This window comes from Paramormyrops kingsleyae, chromosome 10, assembly GCF_048594095.1.
Source record: "Paramormyrops kingsleyae isolate MSU_618 chromosome 10, PKINGS_0.4, whole genome shotgun sequence".
Lineage (NCBI taxonomy): Eukaryota > Metazoa > Chordata > Actinopteri > Osteoglossiformes > Mormyridae > Paramormyrops > Paramormyrops kingsleyae.
The window spans coordinates 19,320,890-19,340,216 of record NC_132806.1 but is presented as its reverse complement, the minus strand read 5'-3'; the positions used below and the strand labels follow the sequence as shown (position 1 = coordinate 19,340,216).

At 40.9% G+C, this 19,327-nt stretch overlaps 2 protein-coding genes across 3 annotated transcripts; one reads left to right on the top strand and one right to left on the bottom strand.

Moving 5' to 3' along the window:
- Positions 1-615: 615 nt before the first annotated feature.
- pcdh20l (protocadherin 20-like) lies at positions 616-9,357 on the bottom strand. 2 transcript variants are annotated; one of them, XM_023811552.2, is made up of 2 exons: positions 8,906-9,357; positions 616-3,267 (listed from the first exon to the last, which is right to left on the bottom strand). In XM_023811552.2, the coding sequence occupies exon 2, from the start codon at positions 3,253-3,255 to the stop codon at positions 781-783; it is 2,475 nt and encodes an 824-aa protein (XP_023667320.1). In that variant the 5' UTR covers positions 3,256-3,267; positions 8,906-9,357; the 3' UTR covers positions 616-780. The 2 variants fall into 2 exon arrangements, with proteins under 2 accessions (XP_023667320.1, XP_023667319.1); XM_023811551.2 differs by having other exon boundaries at positions 8,856-9,356.
- Positions 9,358-9,872: 515 nt separating this feature from the next.
- Positions 9,873-13,761, top strand: LOC111843739 (regulator of cell cycle RGCC). The gene is made up of 5 exons (XM_023811553.2): positions 9,873-10,280; positions 10,595-10,765; positions 11,366-11,446; positions 12,075-12,137; positions 12,895-13,761. The coding sequence occupies exons 1-5, from the start codon at positions 10,259-10,261 to the stop codon at positions 12,900-12,902; spliced, it is 345 nt and encodes a 114-aa protein (XP_023667321.1). The 5' UTR covers positions 9,873-10,258; the 3' UTR covers positions 12,903-13,761.
- Positions 13,762-19,327: the final 5,566 nt, after the last annotated feature.

Genomic DNA, 19,327 nt, shown 5'->3' with positions numbered 1-19,327 from the left:
CTCACTTGTCCAGTTCTGACACTCATGTGCCCATTGTAGGTGCTTTCGGTGGTGAATGGACACTCGGACCGGTCTGCGGCTCCGCAGCCCCATATAAGGCAAGCTGCGATGCACTGTGGGTTCTGATTTTTGCTACAGTAGCTGTTCTGTTGGATCAGACCAGATGGACTAGCCCACATGCATCAGTGACCTTTAGGTGTCCATGACCCCATCGCCGGTTCACCGGTTGGTCTTCCTATGACCACTTTTTGTAGGTGTTGACCATTGCATACTGGAAACACCCCCCAAGGCCTGTTCTGGAGATGCTCTGACCCAGTCTCCTAGCCATCACAATTTAGCCCTGGACAAAGTCACTTAGATCCTTACGCTTGTCCATTTTTCCCGCTTCCAACATATCAACTTCATAAACTGACTGTTCACTTGCTTAATATATAATGGCACCCTTGACAGGTGCCATAGTAACAAGATAATCAATATTATTCACTGCACCTGTCAGTGGTTTTTATGTTATGACTGTATGTTCTTATTTTATGAATTTGCATTTTAATGTCAATATCTGGAATCCTTTAGGAATAAGTTAAAACACTCCAAGTGTGACACTTTTTTACAGAAACATCGACTGTTTTAATGACAATGTGATAATGTACATTTTTGTGTTACAAATGATGCATTGGTTGAGCAGCTTGTATTAGGGCAAAGCATGAGTAAACACAGATTAAAATGTATAAAATACAGCTTTAAATACAGGCAATATATATATAATCTCACCCCCCTTCACTGTTAATGAATCCAGTTATCATTGTGACAGTCCTCCATTAATTTCAATGGAATTGCTTTGTCATATTTTTTTGTTTTCTTTCTTTCACTTCTCTGTTTTATGCATGCTATCCCAGTTCCCAAAAACATAAAAAAAGAACATGCCATCATACATAGACCCACCATAAAAACCAGTCGTGACTGGTTGGCACTGGTTTCATCACTTTTACATGAGTTTGCTGTTATGGCGATTTGTGGGATAGATTTGGGAATGTTGTTAACATGACAGGGCTCCAGTGACGTGTTAACAAGTAGGTTGACCCATACAGTGGACTGCAGTGGAACAGGCCTGCCACTATCCCTGACTACTATGAGGAGGCGGTGTATCCCATAATCCTTCAGCAGCAGTTGCTGAGCCAGAGTGATGTTCCCTGAGTGGGCACCTATCTGGAATGAGCTGCAGCCTGGTGGTTCACAGGCTCCAATGTGATAGCTGATATCTGAGTTTATCCCAGAGTCCTTGTCAATAGCAAATATTCTGGTGATGGTGGAGCCCAAAGCTGTATCTGGCAACACTGTCAGACAAGAAAAATTGCTGCTGGGAAGGATTATGTGGGGCTGATTGTCATTGACATCCTCAATGAAGACAGTGACCTTGGCAGTAGAGGATAAGGAGGGCTGGCCTCGATCCCTGGCTAGAACCCATAGCTCATAGCGGTCTTGTTTCTCACGGTCTAGCTCAGCTGCACAACGCATTATACTCTGGCTGTTGTCCACCACAAATGGTCCACTGCCATTGAGCATCTGCATCTCCACCTGCCCGTTTTCTTCTTTGTCTGCATCCTTGACCCCTAGCAAACCCACACGGCCCAGAAGGGGGAAGTTCTCCGGGATAAAAAAGGTGAAGCTGGGGTTGAGGAAAATGGGTTTGTTGTCATTCTGGTCCAGGACATTGACAATCACTGTGGCAGTGGCTTCTAATGCTGGAGAGCCACTGTCCCTGGCCACCACAGTGATTCTATGTGAATCCTGTTGTTCTCTATCCAAGGAAGCCATCAAAAATAACTGCCCTGTTGTGTGGTTGATTCTGAAGAGGGCGTCTACATCAGGCCTTAGTCTGTAAACCACTTTGCCATTCTGTAGACTGTCTGCATCAGTTGCTGCCACCTGCACGAGAAAAACTCCAGGCACGTTATTCTCAGAAACATATACTTCATACAGGATTTGGTGGAACTGAGGGACATTATCATTAACATCTTCCACCTGGACTGGAATAATTATTTTGTGATTAGTGATGGGAGTACTGTTCACAGATATGGAGACATAATATTTGCTTTTCTGCTCAAAGTCAAGTGGCTTTGATGAAAACAAATGGTATCTTCCATCTTGTGGTTTTAATAAAAATGGCACTTTGCCATCAATACATAGGGTACCTGTAAACAATTCACTCAGTTCTAAAACGGCCAGAATTGTGGAGGGCTTGTTCTCCTTTAACAAGATAGTGTGGTTTGAGTGTTCTGCTATTAACTTGATATTGATTACTGGCTGCCGGCTAACCGCTCTCAGAATTGATACATTTATTTCAGCAGCTGCAGGGGAGCAAAGTGGACCTGATGCCTGGACTTTCAGGCGATGCTCAGAGGCATCACCGCTCTTAATGGTGCTGGACAAAGTGATCTGGCCAGTGTCCTGGTCAAGGTCAAACAATACCTGAGACCTTCTGGAGGTCTTTGGGCTGTAGGAATACGTGATTGCAGCATTGGGGCCGAGATCAGGATCGATTGCTTTGACTTGGGTGACCACTGTGCCCCTGGGTGAGTTTTCTTGAATGGTAGCAGTTTGAGGGGCGTCAGAGGGAAATGTTGGGCAATTGTCGTTGATGTCCCTCACTTCCACAACTAAAATGGTGGTGCCAGTCTGTGGTGGGAATCCATAGTCAGTGGCAAAAAGGATCATACGATGGATGCTCTGGGTTTCCCGGTCCAACTCGCCTTGCACAACCACAACTGGTGAAGGGCCCTCCTCTTCAACTCTGAAGAAGCTGCTTAAAGTATCCAAAGAGTATTGGACTTTTCCATTGATGCCCACGTCCTTATCCCAAGCCTGGTCATCCAGAAGGAAACTGGTTCCCACATTAACATCCTCTGAAATGCTAAGGTGAATCTCACTTTTGTGGAAGCAGGGTGCATTGTCGTTGATGTCCTCCAACACCACATTAACCTTGACAACATCACGCTCAGGGCCAACGATGATGAAATGCTGAATCAGGCAGTCTCCAGACTGCTCAGGGCACAGGAACTCCCGGTCCATCCTATGCGTGGTTGTGTACAAATCGCCTGTATCACTGTCCAGTCTCAGATACATGTCCGGCGTGAGGACCTGGTACGGAGGTGTGAAGATGTGGGCAATTGTGGCAACCTTGATGCCCTCTTTATGCTCCTCTTTAATGCTGATGTTTATCTCAGAGGGTTCACACATTATCTGCTGGATGAGGACCATGCTGAACAAATTCTAAACAGAAACAAAAATGTTAGGGACGCAAGCATTGACTGTATAAATATGTACAAGGTGAATGTTATGTGCTCTGTAATCTGTAATATTAATATGATCTCAGTAGCATACACATAATCAGTTCAGATGAACAAAACAGAAATATAAACCTGAGCCTAATCACTTATCCTCAATTCCCCATAAATAGTCTATACTTTGGAAAAAGAAAAAGCATAAATATTGATGGAGTGTTTACTAGGAATTATATGAGACATCAGTGGTCCACTCACTGGTATATAAAAATTTTATGAATTTTGCATTTTATTAGAATACTACCAAGTTTGAACAGCATTAATGCTATCATTATCATGGTGGGTGGTTCCTAAAGTTGGCCATATACTTCAGATGAAACTGATGGAATCTGCAGTTTTGCCAATATGACGATGTATGATGCATAATCACCGCGGTGATCACTGTTTCGGCGTACTGCCTGCGCAGGGTCTCTCAGGTGAATGTTTTCATTTGTTCTAATAACACACATGCTGCATGATTGGCTGACATAAATGTGATGCTGCGAGGTGGATCAGCAACACAAATTATTCTGTTACCAGCATGTTTTGCAGCACACTGTTCTTTAGATAAATACCAGGAACAGGTGTGACTTATCAGAAGCCAGGGAGGATAGAAAACATACTGAACAGTAGCTCTGGTGTAAATTAATATGTGTATTAGTGCATTTCTGTTAATAGTAATATAGTGATTCTTGAGATTAGGAAAGAAAGTGTTTTTATTACCTAAAACAAATCTGTTTAATAATTAATCTTTGTTAAATGAGGTTTTGGATAAGAACATAAGAACATAAGAAATTTACAAACGAGAGGAGGCCATTCGGCCCATCAAGCTCGTTTGGGGAGAACTTAACTAATAGCTCAGAGTTGTTAAAATCTTATCTAGCTCTGATTTAAAGGAACCCAGGGTTTTAGCTTCCACTACACTAGCAGGAAGACTATTCCATACTCTAACTACACGCTGTGTAAAGAAGTGCTTCCTCAAATTTGTTTTAAAATGTTCTCCCGCTAATTTCCACTTATGGCCACGAGTTCTAGTATTTAGACTAATATTGAAATAGTCATTTGGCTGAACAGCATCCAGACCCGTTAGAATCTTATAGACCTGAATCATATCCCCCCTTAGTCTCCTTTGCTCAAGGCTAAACAGATTCAGTTCCGCTAACCTCTCCTCATAAGACATTCCTCTAAGACCAGGAATCATTCTCGTAGCTCTTCGTTGCACCTTTTCTAAAGCAGCAATGTCCTTCTTGAGGTATGGTGACCAAACCTGCACACAGTATTCTAGGTGGGGTCTTACCAAGGAATTATATAAGTGTAACATGACCTCCCTTGACTTAAACTCCACACACCTAGAGATATAACCCAACATTCTATTGGCCTTTTTTATTGCTTCCCCACACTGGCGAGAGTGGGACATGGAAGCATCAACATACATACCTAGATCTTTCTCGTAATCAGCTACCTTTATCCTATATATTGGATATCCTAACATATTATGTAATTTTTTATAAATTACATGTTTGCTGGATCAGTACTCGATTTTTGTCAACACCATCAGACATAGATATTTCTATAAAATAATTTTGAATTAACATCACAGATATTTTGACTTTTAGCAGTTTCTTGGTTCTCTTAATTATGTACACCTACATAAGAACATAAGAAATTCACACACGAGACGAGGCCATTCGGCCCAACAAGCTTGCTTTGGGGAGAACTCAATTAGTAGCTCAGTGTTGTTAAAATCTTATCTAACTCAGATTTAAAGGTACCTAAGCTTTTAGCTTGCAATACACTAACAGGAAGACTATCCCATACTCTACACGTTCTGTAAAGAAGTGCTTTCTCAAATCCAGTTTAAAATGTTCTCCCACTAATTTCCACCTATGGCCACGAGTTCTTGTATTTCAACTAATATTGAAGTAACTATTTGGTTGAACAGCATCCAGACCTGTTAGAATCTTATATACCTGGATCATGTCCCCCCTTGATCTCATTTGCTTGAGGCTGAACAGATTCAGCTCAGCTAATGGAATCATTCTTGTAGCCCTGTGTCGAACCCTTTCTAAGGCAGTGATGTCCTTTTTAAGGTAAGGTGACCAAACCTGCAGACAAATTTCTAGGTGGGGTCTTACTGTCACGTATGGAGCTGGGAAACAAGTGAAGGGAGTCGTGGGAACGGATAAACACGGGATTTAATCAGGGCTAACACACTTGAAACACACAACAACGTTAATGAATGGACTGGGGAAGACATACCTAACACAGACTTGAATACATTGAACTAATCAACAAGTAGCAGAAACAGCTGGTAAACACAGAGATTCCACATGAGGTACCGAGGGGCCGTGGCACACGGGAGGAGCGGACGAGCAGGGCGTGACACTTACCAAGGAACTGTATAGTCTTAGTATCACCTCCCTTGACTTAAACTCCATACACCTAGAGATGTAACCCAACATGCTATTGGCCTTTTAAATTGCTTCCTGACACTGGTGAGAGTGGGATATGGAAGCAGCATACACATCAAGGTGTTTCTCATAATCAGCTACCTTTATTTCAGTGGAATCCATAAAATATCTGTACTTTATATTTCTGCTCCTTGCATGGATTACCTTACATTTGTCTACACTAAATTTCATCTGCCAGGTATCAGCCCAGTTGCTAATTAAACCAAGGTCCCACTGTAGCTTCTGTGCTGCTAATTCAGTATCTGCTACACCACCCACCTTGGTGTTGTCTGCAAATGTAACCTGTCTACTGTATATATTGGTGTCAATATTGTTAATGTAAATTAGGAATAACAGTGGTCCTAAAATTGAACCCTGCGGTACCCCACTATGAACACAGGCCCACTGAGACATTGTGCCTATAATAACTACCGCTTAATTTCTGTTAATCTGTTTTCACATGAATCATATCACCTTTAAAAAGTTAGAATAGTCATCTGAAGGAGTTGACAAAATATCATATTTCCTCTAACAACACGTGTTTCTCGTAGGAGCCATCTTGTTTATCCTCATTTGATAGTGACCTCTTGGAACTACTAAAGTTAAGTCTTTTTTACGGAAAATTTCACAAGAATCTTGTACTTCATTGATTATTCTGTTGACACACTATGGTTGTGACACACATCTTAACAAATAGGTATGAAAGGAAAAGAATATTAAAAAACTTAGCAGAGCTAGCGCAGTCTCATAGCATGAGGAAGAACAAGAAACTGGTAGAGGGGTTCTAGAAGTTTTAGCTACCCACAATTATTCTTGTTTTTTATTTTATTATTATTTATTTTATTATGGTGTTGATAAAAACTCAGCATACAAGTTCAGTCAGCTAGAAAGTACATTAATATCATTCTTTAATTGTAACTTTAGATACTCCTGAAATTATTTAGTAAGCTACTTACACATAGTAATTATGATGTTTAAGTTTACATTACTTTTAATTCCTTTTAAGCTGTTGTAATATAATGCTTCATGACAATGGTTTTTCAGGCACTGGTCACATATTATTTCCTGTTTAGTCTTTTGGTTATTTCTATGAATAATACATTTTGTCCCAGATCTCAAGAATCAATGAATAGTCATAACTGTGTAATATTTGCCGTGAAATGCATGTGATCTTTTGAGCATGAAACGGTGAATGAGTTTCTCACAGGCAAACTGTTATTAGGACTAAAGTGCCTTCCTTCGGGACGGGAGGCCTGAATTTCTGTCTCATTGCTGGCTGTCCCCTGCAGAATACACACATTGATTTCTTAATTGCACAGTGAACACAGGCAATCCTAGGTAAGAAGTAAGCCACGTGCTGCATTTTGCTGTGGGTGCTAATCAGCACAGCAGTCATTGCATCTCGAATGTAAGATCAGTGTGAAAGTGTCTATGAAGTGTCTATGGGCCAGGAGGAGTCTGTGCAGCAGAAAGAGTCAGTGCAGCAGACGGAGTCCGTGCAGCAGTCAGGCCATGAGGCCTTGGCGCATTGGCCATGCAGCTGTATTTCTGCATTACTGCAGATAGTTGAATAATTGACTCAGGAAACCATAGACATGCTTCAGTGTGACTCTTTCACTAAGCACACCTTTTCCATGCTTTGGCTTTTGTTTAACAGATACATATTCAGATAGTTACATGTAGCGAGCTACAGCCTGGTTAAAATTTAGTTAGCAGGAACTATTAAATAACAGTCAGTTTACATAACAGTCAGTAAATCATTTCCATGCCTTATGATAGCTCAGGGTAGTCAATGGGTCTAGAGAATTTATTGGAAGTCTTGGTTTCACTGTGTATGACGATTTTGGGTCCACATGCACAATTAATAAAGTGTGAGTATAATATTAATAATACTATTAATATTATGCATTGCCTGATTTTAATTAGTTATATGTTAAACTAGGATAAAAATTTTCATTCCTTTCTATGAAATGAACAGCGTATATTATAAAAATTGTGTTTAGGTTAATTGGTGGTTCAGTTAATTTTTTTCAAAGGAAATATATTAATAGTCACTGATTTATATGATTAACACTGTTTTATTTGTTTTAAGGAGCAAAATATCAAAAGATATTTAGATGCAATTAGTCATTTTTATCACCACAATAATTTCTAATACTAATAAAGCAAGAGTTCAGTTAAACCATTAAGTATAATGTGATTTCAATTGTGCAGTTCAGTCAGCAGCTCAATCTATCCTAATAAAGATTTCTACTAGATGAAAAATCAATGTATTGCATGTGACTCAAGGACAAAGATTTAACAAAAAAAGGTCCTAAACATTTTTTACTCATTTCAGATTGCAAGATACTGACATGACCTACAAATTAACAGTTACTTCTTACTCTGAATACAGCAGGTAAAATATTTAACTGCCTTGGAATGTATTTATATATTTAAGTCATTTAACACAGATTCCTTCAAACCCTCCATATTGTTTGCAAGGTTAAAAGGCTGTGCTTCAGTTACATGCTAAGCAGCTTCTCTGAATCAGTGTCTTAAAGTGCAACTCCCATGCCTATTTTTACACACATACAGCCTTTTCAAGATACCTTCATGTTTTATTTAGCTAAATAAGCAACTTGGCAATAAACAAATCTTAAATACGGTACAGAAATAAAGGTGTTTCCCTGGCAGAGACTCGTCAGAGCATTACTATAAGAAAATTAATTTCTAAAATTCCTAAATAACACAAATCTACTAATAAATGTAATGGAAGGATCTTTTATTCTAAAACGTGGCAAGATATACGCTGTATGATTGATTAAACAAAAATCACAGATTTTTACTTTTTATCACCTTATAATCACAGAAAGTTGCAGGTGGAATCCAAGTCCAAGATTTGATTATACAAAATCTGTGACAAAAGGCATGTTTCCCAAAGTAAAATTACTTGAACATGTAACTTGAATAGCACTCTTAAACATATTTACTAATGATCTCTAGTCACATTTATTTAAATTTCTTTTTACTCCCCAGATTCACTGTGAGTCACCAAACTGTCATAAGATCTTCTGGATTTATAATAAGCTCTTGAGGAATGACTGACCTGTAGCAGATTTTTCCTGTTCATGTTAACATGTATCGCTGGGCTCATACCTACAGCACTGAACGTGTCTCAGATGGCACTCCTGGTGGGAGAAAGGACGGGCTTTCTTTTCGGGGAGGGGCTCCCTCTCGCTCGTTTCAGGTAACTGTACGCAGACCTGACTGTGGACCAACCACGCCCCTCAACCGCAGCCACAGTCTTGGTTAATTACCGGGCTGATATAACCGGTGCTGCCTGTTCCCTCGTTATGAGGAATTAAAGTTCTATGGCTTATATCCGGCCGTTCTTGATCCCTATTTTTCCCCAGTGACTGATTCACTCTTCTGTTCTGTTTATAAGCAAAATTTACTATTATCTGACAAATAAGTTCCATGGGTTCCATATCCTTGTATTATCGCACATTATTCAAAATAGTGTTAGTTGAGTTTTCTGAGAAATTATTTTCCAAATGTCAGTTATTTTTCTACTAACATTACAAATCACCGAAACACATATTGCGCACCTTATTATTGCTTGTCAATAAAAATGCTGCCATCGTGTGGTCAAACTTTAGTCTTCCTAAAGCAAAAGACGTAAATCTTGTACATATCCCCTTTCGGCGTGTTAATCTTTAACCTTCATCGAGTGAGTCTATTAAGAGGGTACGTGAAAGTGTCTGTATTTATTTACTGAGCTTTCTGGTCCTTCTATTTATTTATCTATATATTTTTTTATTTTTAAATAATAGCCTACTATGTAATACGTTCGATCTATCCCCAATTCATTTGTAACTCCGCAGATATCGTAGTTAAGTAGACAAGTTTATGAAAGCAGTACAAATTGCTATATCAATTAGACCTATAGTTATCACATTTTTGTATTTTCAGTAACAAGAAATAATAAAAAAAAATCTACTTTGAACTGAAGCTGAAATAAACGAAAGTTCAGATAATTAATAATAATTAGTTGCCTAGGCGTAAAAACCCATTGTATGACCATTGAAAAGTTTTAAATAACGGGTATAGAACACCAAATATTGTGTATTTTTAAGTCTGAAAATTATAATGCGCAAAAAACGGAAGTAGCCTTAGCACAAATGAGAATACCCAGAATCGGTTTTGATTTAATGAACTTTTATCTTTTTAAGGTGTGAAAGTTTAAACGACAAAGAACGTAGACTATGCGACGTGTTACTTGTCTGAAAAAAAAAACGAAACTGTCCCACATTAGCGGAATTGATATTCGGAATATTTCAAGTTATTTCCTCTTAAATCATTTTCTCCGTGACGCTAACTGGTCGGAAACCGCTGCGCGGGGCGGTCCGGCTTTGCTGAGAAAACACACTTAAACAGCCGCATCCCATTAACTTTCATATTAGAAGGTTTTGTTGACCCATCAAACGCATCAAAACGAGGAGTTAAACAATGACCTCCGAAATCTGTGCAGGTAAGTAGAAATTTTCTTTTATTTCACATATTTTTGGCACTTAGCCTAATGCTAAAATACTAAAACTAGAAATATTACGCAGAAATACGAAGTAGTTCAAAGAAACTATTTCAAACACCCCAAGGTAATAATAATAACAAAACGTTTATGCGTTTTACGATAGTATAAAAAACAATGTGCCCGGTGGCCAAGTTTAAACTTACATGTGGTTTTGATGAAATTGCGCCATATTTCAAACATCAAAAACTGGGATGTATTTATTTATTTATTTTAATTGTTCGTACAACCAATGATAATTTACGTTTGCGTTCTAGATCTGGAGGCTGAACTTGGAGAATTGCTCCAGGAATTTCAAGACGTGGTGGAGGAGCTGCGGGACTCGGCACCGGCTGCCCCGAACGTCTATCAGGAGCATCTGGTGCGGGCGAAGAGACGCGCCGGCGTGAGCGACGGAGTCAGCGACAGCGGGATAGACTCAGACCAAAGTGAGTGACCCTCAGCCACTGTTTGCTGGTCATTCACCTATGTACGAATCTAACATTTCCACGTTATGTAGCATCACGATCAAAACACAATATCAGACACCATGACTATAGTTATTAATTTCAGTGTATGCCCCCTGGAAATAGTTCATTTTTTTTTTTTATCTAATCATTATGTAACCAAGTAAGCTGAGTGACAAGTTGGATCCAATCATGTAATGACTTGAGGGGGAAAGAATATATATATTCTTGGCACCATCATTACTTTATAACCAGCGTATGAAACACAGATTCCACCTTTCTCCATCTTTCTTCATCATAAGTAGCATTGTCATTTTAACAAAGCTGGTAGGAGGCTGACTATAGTGAGTTTACAGAGATATTTATAGGGACATGTATATCTATAGGGCCAATAATAGCCCCATGAATGCAGTATAGTATAAGTACAATCACTACATGGATAATGCTTACTTGAAATCACTACCTGTAAGGGGTTTGCGATGGTTAAAACTGGGATGTGTACAATGAGGAGTATATACATAATATGTTATACCTGTAGGTAGCATTTATATTGTATATTTATTTTTGTGTGAACTGTTGTAGGTAGGGAACAGTCACCTGGAAGCAGCTTGAATACCAGTGAGGAGGAGCTGAGCACTGCAGGCATGAACGTGACTCAGAGAGGTAACGTTGCTGGACACCCAGTGCTACTTACCATCACCAGACATGATGTACTTAACAGACAGGGAGTTTCAACTGCAGGAAACTGGGCCATAACTGGACAGGGCTGAGAACTTCAGAAGCTGTGTTTTTAGCGCTAAGTTAAAGTTCAGCCTAAGGGGGATGGGTATGTTCCAAAGATGGGTTTGTGGAAGGACTACTGGGACAATTAAAATGCCTGTTGAAACCGAGACGGAGGCCATACACTGGCCAGCAGGGCGGCGCTGCTGCTCTGTATGAAAGCGGCTTGCCTGAGCCCGTTGGGGTTTGTGATTCCTGCTTAGCTGCCTGGCCGCCACGGCGGGCCGCGGGTGCTGCCAGCGTGACACCAGCTCATGGGATTATGGGATGTTTAGGATGTGATTTGTCAAAGCTAGCCTTTGAAAGGAGCCATGAAAATTCTCCAGCGTTGGAAAAAAAGGGGGGGATTTGGATTCCTGCGCTTATGTAATTCTGGCAGTACAGTAATGTTTCCTACATCCAGGGTATTCCAGAGGAAATTCCATTGCGATTACAGCTTTAGCTTCTTTGCAGACTGTACTCTTCCTTTTCTACTGCATTCTTCCTGCTGATTTTCTTTTTTTTTTTGCAGCGAAACTGGGGGACACCAGTGAGCTTCAGAGTTTTATCGACAATCTGGACAAGGAACTTGCAGGTAAAATAAGATAAATCTGTGACGATGGGGGGGGGGGGTTTAAAAAACTGATGGTTGGATTATTTGTGGTTGAGAAAGAACAGCAAACTTAATTTAAAAAAAATTCAGCTTTTGTCACCAAAGTTTGTGTGACATCATCCACAGAACATGCAAAAGTGAGACACGTGATGGGTTAACACTTAAATGCTTTTAAGCCATAGTGCATCCACATTTAGAACTGGGGGCAGAACTCAGAGAATTACTCCAAGATTATCAGGCTATTCGGCTCATGCACCGTTGGTAGCTGCCCGTGAGTGTAACCATTCGTTACGCCGTTATGTCCCAATTAGCGCAGAGAGATTTGTGTTAGTGATGCCTGATAACCCTGGGCTGCTCTCCACCCTCTTTCGTGGTGCACAACAAAGGCAGCTCTGGGTAAAGCGTGAAACGTCACGTTCTGCGGAGTTCTGTCGATGGCTCACATCCTTGATTTCCGCGAGCGAGAGCTGCCGCCCATCAACAGCGACTTATTTTAACAAGAAAGTGACACATCTGAAAGCCCGAGGGGGATGTAGAAGCGTCACTTTGGCTGACCCCCCCCTCGCTCTGTATCAGCGGAGGGGCAGCTGTCTGACATGATGTTCAGTGAAGACTTCAGCAGTATTAACGAGCTTCTACTACATCAAGTCTCGTCCCCCATGATCTAACAAGGGGCTTGTGCGTACAAATCAGGCCATTGTTGCTTTTCTTAACTGTACCTACTTTATCTCCCTGACAGAGATGTAAGCCCAGGGAATCCAATCAGGCCAGAGCGTGCGGCTGGTGCTGCCCGTCCACCACCAGCAGAGAGGGGACCGCAAATCCCCGTCGTCCATTAAAACGAGTCCCATCCCTCCCCCGCTCTGGGTGAAAGGTCAAAAGTAGCCAGTAAAAAATATGACACAATCAATCCACTTGGTCCCTGACTGAAGAGAGAGCCGGATGAGTTCCCCCGAGTCCTTGAGGATGGGACTTGGCTGACAGTGAAGCTGCGAAGTGACTAAATCCTCTTCTAATTAAAATGTGTGTCTGAGCTGATGAGGTCCCGGGTTTGCATAGCACACATCTCCATCAACAGACTCATAATTAGTGCGAAAAACCTGGCGTCCTGCCGATTGTCGGAGAATGGAAGGGCTTTTTAATTATGATGTCAAATAAATAACTGAGTTGCAGTGGTTTTATATTTTAAAAAACTGGGGTCAAAGAGGAGGGTCGACACAATAAATGCAAGTTTTACAGAATTTGCTTTTGTGGATAAATCAAGACTGTAAATGTATTTTAGTGTATTTTATTACACCACTGGGGGCTTTTTGTGAAAAATGTTATAGTTTTCCGTTGTACAGAAGTTGTAAAATATTGAAAAAGAATATTTCGTTTTGTATCCGTATGTACAGTGACTGACAATGTTGAACTGATTGATGTACAATATATTTTTATGTGAATTTTAAATGTGCAGTATTATAATGACACTGAATACCATATGGTGTCTTTTTTTAAATTAAATTACAAATGTGCCTATTTTTGAATCCCTGCATGTTTCTAGAATGCTACTATAGTGTAAACTTAGATGCATCAATATTAATAAACTAACCAATACATTTTCTTACTTTCATTTCTGCATTTTCTGTGACCATGTGTATTTAGTGGTTTTACTGGATGGATATTTTTACTGTTTATTGTAATAACAAAAATACTGCAGTGCACCATTTTCCTAAGGTACACCCCTCTGATTACAGGAATATGAGTGACTGCAAAACAGGTCAGGTCAGGTTGGGGAGCACACACTGATGCAGTGCGTCGCTGCACCCACCACACAGCAAAACTCCTCGGGATCCCGGCCGGTGATCTCCCAGGCAGATACATGGTCCAGTCCCACCCTCCGGGAATGGCCATCCATCTGCCGCAGCCAGGTGTTACGTGGGCGTCCCCTCAGCTTGGTCCAGCCACTCAGGTCCTCAGCAATGAGGAACCTGTGAGCTGGATCACCCTCAGGGAAACGCGCCACATGGCCGTAGTGCTGTAACTGATGCTCCCTCACAATGCAGGTAATGTGCCTCATTCGGGACTCCTCTAGCAACCACTCATTCAACACAAAGTCAAACCAGCGGTACCCAAGGATTATTCGGAGAGGCCCAGTACTGAAGGAGTCCAGTCTTTGTCTCAGCTTAGTCAAGTCAAGATTAGTAAATCTTTCTTCAGTAACGGACACCCCACAGCCACTGGAGCCCATGACCCTGCCCAACACCCAGTCCATACAAGTATTGAACAGCATAGCAGCAAGAACACACCCCTGGCGAATCCCAGAATCAATTGGAATTCAACCCCCCCTCCCTGCACAGTACTCACACTACCAGTGTACAGGCTGGCCTTGATGTCCAGTAATTTTGGGGGGATCCAGCAACGTCTCAGAATTTCCCACAGGGCAACTCGATCAACTAAGTCGAACGCTTTACAAAAATTGACAAAGGCTGCAAAGAACCTCTACCGATATTCGAACTTGCACTCGATGAGAACCCTCAGTGCCAGGATACGGTCAATGGTAGACTTCTTAGGCGTAAAACCAGGCTGCTCCGACCGCTGGCAGGCAGGCAAGTGAGCAGGGATCACGGATCAAAACATTTAGATATAAATGATTTGCAAACATTAACACTGTAATCTTGCAATTTCCAATAGATCACTCTGGTTTAAAACCTGCGGAGTGTCTTTGGGATTAACTGGGACATAGAATTAGGGCAAAGCAAGACAGATCCCTTTGGTAGTAGAACATACTAGTATAACACAATAAGACTGGTTTTGTACCAGAAACCTCTGTAATGCACTGAAGCTACAATTAAGGCCAAATGTAGACTGGAATGCTATTAATCTTTGCTCGTAATGGGATAAGTACCATCCACTTCAGTAATGCAGCAACTGATTTGTTTGCTCAGTTCCTGTTCAGCAAGTAATTCGGAAAAGACAAGCAAGCTGTCCAAGACAATAGTAACAAGGGTGGATTCAACCGAAGTCCAGTGGGGTCATTTTGTTTCTGCTGTTGTGATTCTGGGATCCCTTCCTTCGGAGAAGGAACGTCTTGAAACATCCCCGTTCGCCAGGGGCTCTCAGATGTGCCCGCATCTATCCTCACTTCCTCTCCAAAAACCCAGTTTCGGTTGTCGTCAGCTTCTGTCGAAAAAAAGGAAATCCATGCATTCAGGCCTCCAGCAGAGAGCTGACTCCTCAGGCAGGACGTGCGTTATTTGCACAGCAACACAATACTGATGTTTATCACTGTTTAGACTCGCTGTAGGAATCTGTCTGCAGTTTGTTGCAGTTAAATTTGTCTGATTTGTAATTTTTTTTTCAAATCTGTACTGCTGAGAAAATAAAGGTCAGCAATTTCGAAGTTCCAAATAAGAATATTGAGCAATACCGGGTACATCTTTGGAGGATGATTAAATTATCAGAGAACTATCCATCCAGTCATCTCCCAAGTATGTATCCAGGTGCCTATCCCTGGAGGCTCAGGGCGTAAGACTGGGAGCACCCTAGACGAGACACCAGTAAAAAAAATAAATCACTATGTTAAATGGCTAGCTATTAGTTGCATAACTGACATTTCAATTCGAAATGACAAACTCTTGCCCATTTATAGAGATGGACATTTTACTGCATTTGTCTAATCTGTCTTGCTCATATGTACCACATTTCCCCAGATAGTGTTGTACGGCTTTACATTAAGTTTCCTGCCAACCCAGATGTCTTTAAAAATACTTTTTGTTTACATTTGATTTTGTTAAATCAATAGTGAATGCATAAATACATGGCAAAAGCTAATTTATGCATGCAATCTGTGGGTATGAAAGGCGTTTGTCGAGAGAATAAGGTTTGTAGGGTGTGAGAGTATGTAAGTAAGCACTTACAGTAGATATGAGCTTAATTGGTCATGAGGTATGTGCACTTTCTTGGTTTTCCAAGGTGAATTTGCATTCGGAGAATAGGCCGTTCTCCATCCATGCTAACGCTTTGTTGTTCTTTTTGCAGGCACACTCCTTTGCAAGATGTTTAAGTGCAGCTTGCGTCACACTTTGAGCAATATGCAGTGGCGGAAGATGGTTTCTTGTTGTTCTGTCACTCAGGCAACAGTGCTTCAAAGGGAAGCGTGTAGTTGACGGCTGTCTCGACCGACTCGCCTGAAAAACACCTTACTTAAGGCCATGTTTTTAGTATTTTATAAACACATTCATAATGCATTATAATGCATCCATAAAGCATTATAAACATGGCTATGAATATTTATAAAAAGCCGTAACACATTATAGGCATGTTTATTATGCATTATGAAGTTCTCATCTATAATGCACTGTAGATACATTCATCATGCAGTACAAAGCATCCTTAATGTTCATAACAACCATTATAGTGCATTATAAAGATATATAGTGCATTATAAATGACAGCTTCATAGAGCATTCACAATGCATAACACATGGCTATAATATGTCATGCCTTTTGATAAATATTTATAGCCATGTTTATAATGCTTCATGAATGCTTTAATATTTGTCATAAATGTGTTTATAAACTACTAAAAACATGGTCTCTAAGTGTTAACCTCATTTGTAACCCCACAGCCTCCAAAGCCCCACTGGATACGTCACCTCCGATGTTTTTTTCCGAAATGCCACAATGCAGCTGGGTGCTTGAAAGTCTTTGCTGACTTCCTCCCATAGCTGAATGCACCACTTCCTCATTGCGAGTCTTCATGTGATTTCGGTTAGCTGACTTCATAAACAAGTCATCATTTTAAGTCACACCGCCGACATTTAGTGTGTAATAAATATTTTTGCTTAATAAGTTCCTTCACTCTGTCATAAATTCTCTATGGTACAATCTTCGTGCATCACTAATTCATCCATTTGTAAGATTGTTCATTAATCTGAGACATCTGTTACAGTCAGTTGCCTGATGAAGTTGTTTGTTCTAAATTCTCAGTAGGGTTTCTCACTATTGTGGCTGTAGTCTGGATTGTACCTAAGCTGCATTTCTATACAAATTATCCAGCTGACTACATGCATACAAATTCCAGGTGTTTAAGTAATCAGGAGGAAATACTTCCTGTTCAAATACATTTCAAATTTATCGATAATCTTTGCATAATAATGTGTAAGGCAATTGCTTCTTTTAGAAGCAATAAATCAAAAGTTACATTTCAGTTACTTACATAACACTTTTATCTAAAGTGCCCACTTAATAGCTTGATAATTTCACTGGACATACACAGGTTTAGTACACAGTGTGACCTTCTCCTGGGACTTGAACCTTGGGTTTACCAGTCAATACCTTGACCACAAGGTTAATCACTCATATTAGTCTGGAATAAAAAAGTCAGTACGTAGGATTGGGCTTAGCTTAGCCATTGCTAAAGGGCCGTTCCCTAAGGGACAGACAAGCTGGACATTCCTCAGATTCCCTGTTTGATTGCTCGCTTCCTGCACTGGACAGCCTGATGCGGAGGCACACGTAGCATCCTCGCATTATTCCAAACTTGACCCGTTTTGTGTACACATGACCCCGGCTTCTGACATTCACCGCCATCACGTTTCCTGATGCAGAAAGATAACGACGGATAACTGGTCACCCTACCACAGTTTGTTACGGATTGGGAGATTTTTTAATGATTTTACAGTTTGCGAACTTCCTGCTTATGCTGGAAGTGGATGTTATGGGGCAGAGATGTACTGGCGTGAGAATGATAGCTAATGTTTAGCCCATGAGCAAACTGAGGCGGGTAGGGTCTGAAGAGGGAGGACACTGCGAGGGTGCACCCACTGGGCGAAATCATGCCGCACTCGATAGGAGCAGTGAGTCTAATGGCTTTCGCTGTGAAAACGCCCCCCTCCCCCCGTGTTTTTTCCAGTAATGAAACAGGAGGTGTTGTTCATCCCATTAAACAGAGTGATGAAGAGGTTATGATTAGCCAACCGTTATCAACTGGAGCTTACAGCAACAAAATATTACTCAGAGGACACTGCTGCTATCAACTGTGTAATTCATTTGCTTAGCAGAAACCCCGTTCTGGACTTAACAAAGGCGGACAAAGTATTTAATGAGGGATGTCAAAATGAAGATCTTTGTAAAGGATTTTACAGCAGTACCAAACACAACCCATCTCAGCAAGCAAAGCATCAACCCTGCATACATTTTTTTAAATCAAAAATTCCTTTTATTTTATTATTTTGCCGTCATAATGGACAATTAAATAAATACAACAAAAATTAGTGTTTTTTTTTGTCAGCATTCTCTATTATGTCATAATAAACCCTAACATACTGTATTCTGTATCATTATATACAGAGTTGAGAACTTTATTAAAAATTCATAAATTAAGTAAAACGTAAACAGGTCACTCATCACCCTTGAAACAGTTAATGGCATAAGAGGTGCCATGTAAGTGACACGACTTGTGAGATAATGGGACTGAGCGATAAATTAATTTAATTTCCAAAAATATACTTAAAGTGCTTGTAAGAGGCCTTGGTTGCAGTCTAAAGAGAGAATTAAAAAAGGCTGATTAAGTCTTGGGACGGCATGGTGGTGCAGTGGTTAGCACTGTTGTCTCCACCTCTGGGACCTGGGTTTGAGTCTCCGCCTGGGTCATATGTGTGTGGAGTTTGCATGTTCTCCCCGTGTCATCGTGGGGTTTTCTCCGGGTACTCCAGTTTCCCCCCACAGTCCAAAGACATGCTGAGGCTGATTGGCATTGCTAAATTGCCCATAGGTGTGCATGTACAGTATGAGTGAATGGTGTGTGAGTGTGCCCTGCGATGGGCTGAGTGTGCCCTGCGATGGGCTGGCCCCCCATCCAGGGTTGTTCCCTGCCTCTTGCCCGTTGCTTCCGGGATAGGCTCCGGACCCCCCACAACCCAGTAGGATAAGCGGGTTGGACAATGGATGGATGAATAAGTCTTAAAGGCAAGGCTGGTGGAAACCATGAGGGGCAGAGTAAAGGGGGCAAACAGAAACAGTGAAGGGCAGAGTAAAGGGGGCAAATGGAAACAGTGAAGGGTAGAGTAAAGGGGGCAAATGGAAACAGTGAGGGAAACACATCCTCTGCCACACAAAAGCTGAGGAATTAATGGTGAGCCTGGCCAGAAGTATGGGACACATGGAAAGACAGTAAGTGTTTAGTCCTT

Coding starts and splice junctions, on each gene's coding strand:
- pcdh20l (XM_023811551.2), bottom strand. CDS start 8,903: ATGAGCCCAGCGATACATGTTAACATGAACAGGAAAAATCTGCTACAG. Junction 3,268..8,855: donor ACAGGAAAAATCTGCTACAG/GTCAGTCATTCC, acceptor GTTTCTGTTTAG/AATTTGTTCAGCATGGTCCT.
- LOC111843739 (XM_023811553.2), top strand. CDS start 10,259: ATGACCTCCGAAATCTGTGCAG. Junction 10,281..10,594: donor GACCTCCGAAATCTGTGCAG/GTAAGTAGAAAT, acceptor TTTGCGTTCTAG/ATCTGGAGGCTGAACTTGGA. Junction 11,447..12,074: donor CATGAACGTGACTCAGAGAG/GTAACGTTGCTG, acceptor TTTTTTTTGCAG/CGAAACTGGGGGACACCAGT.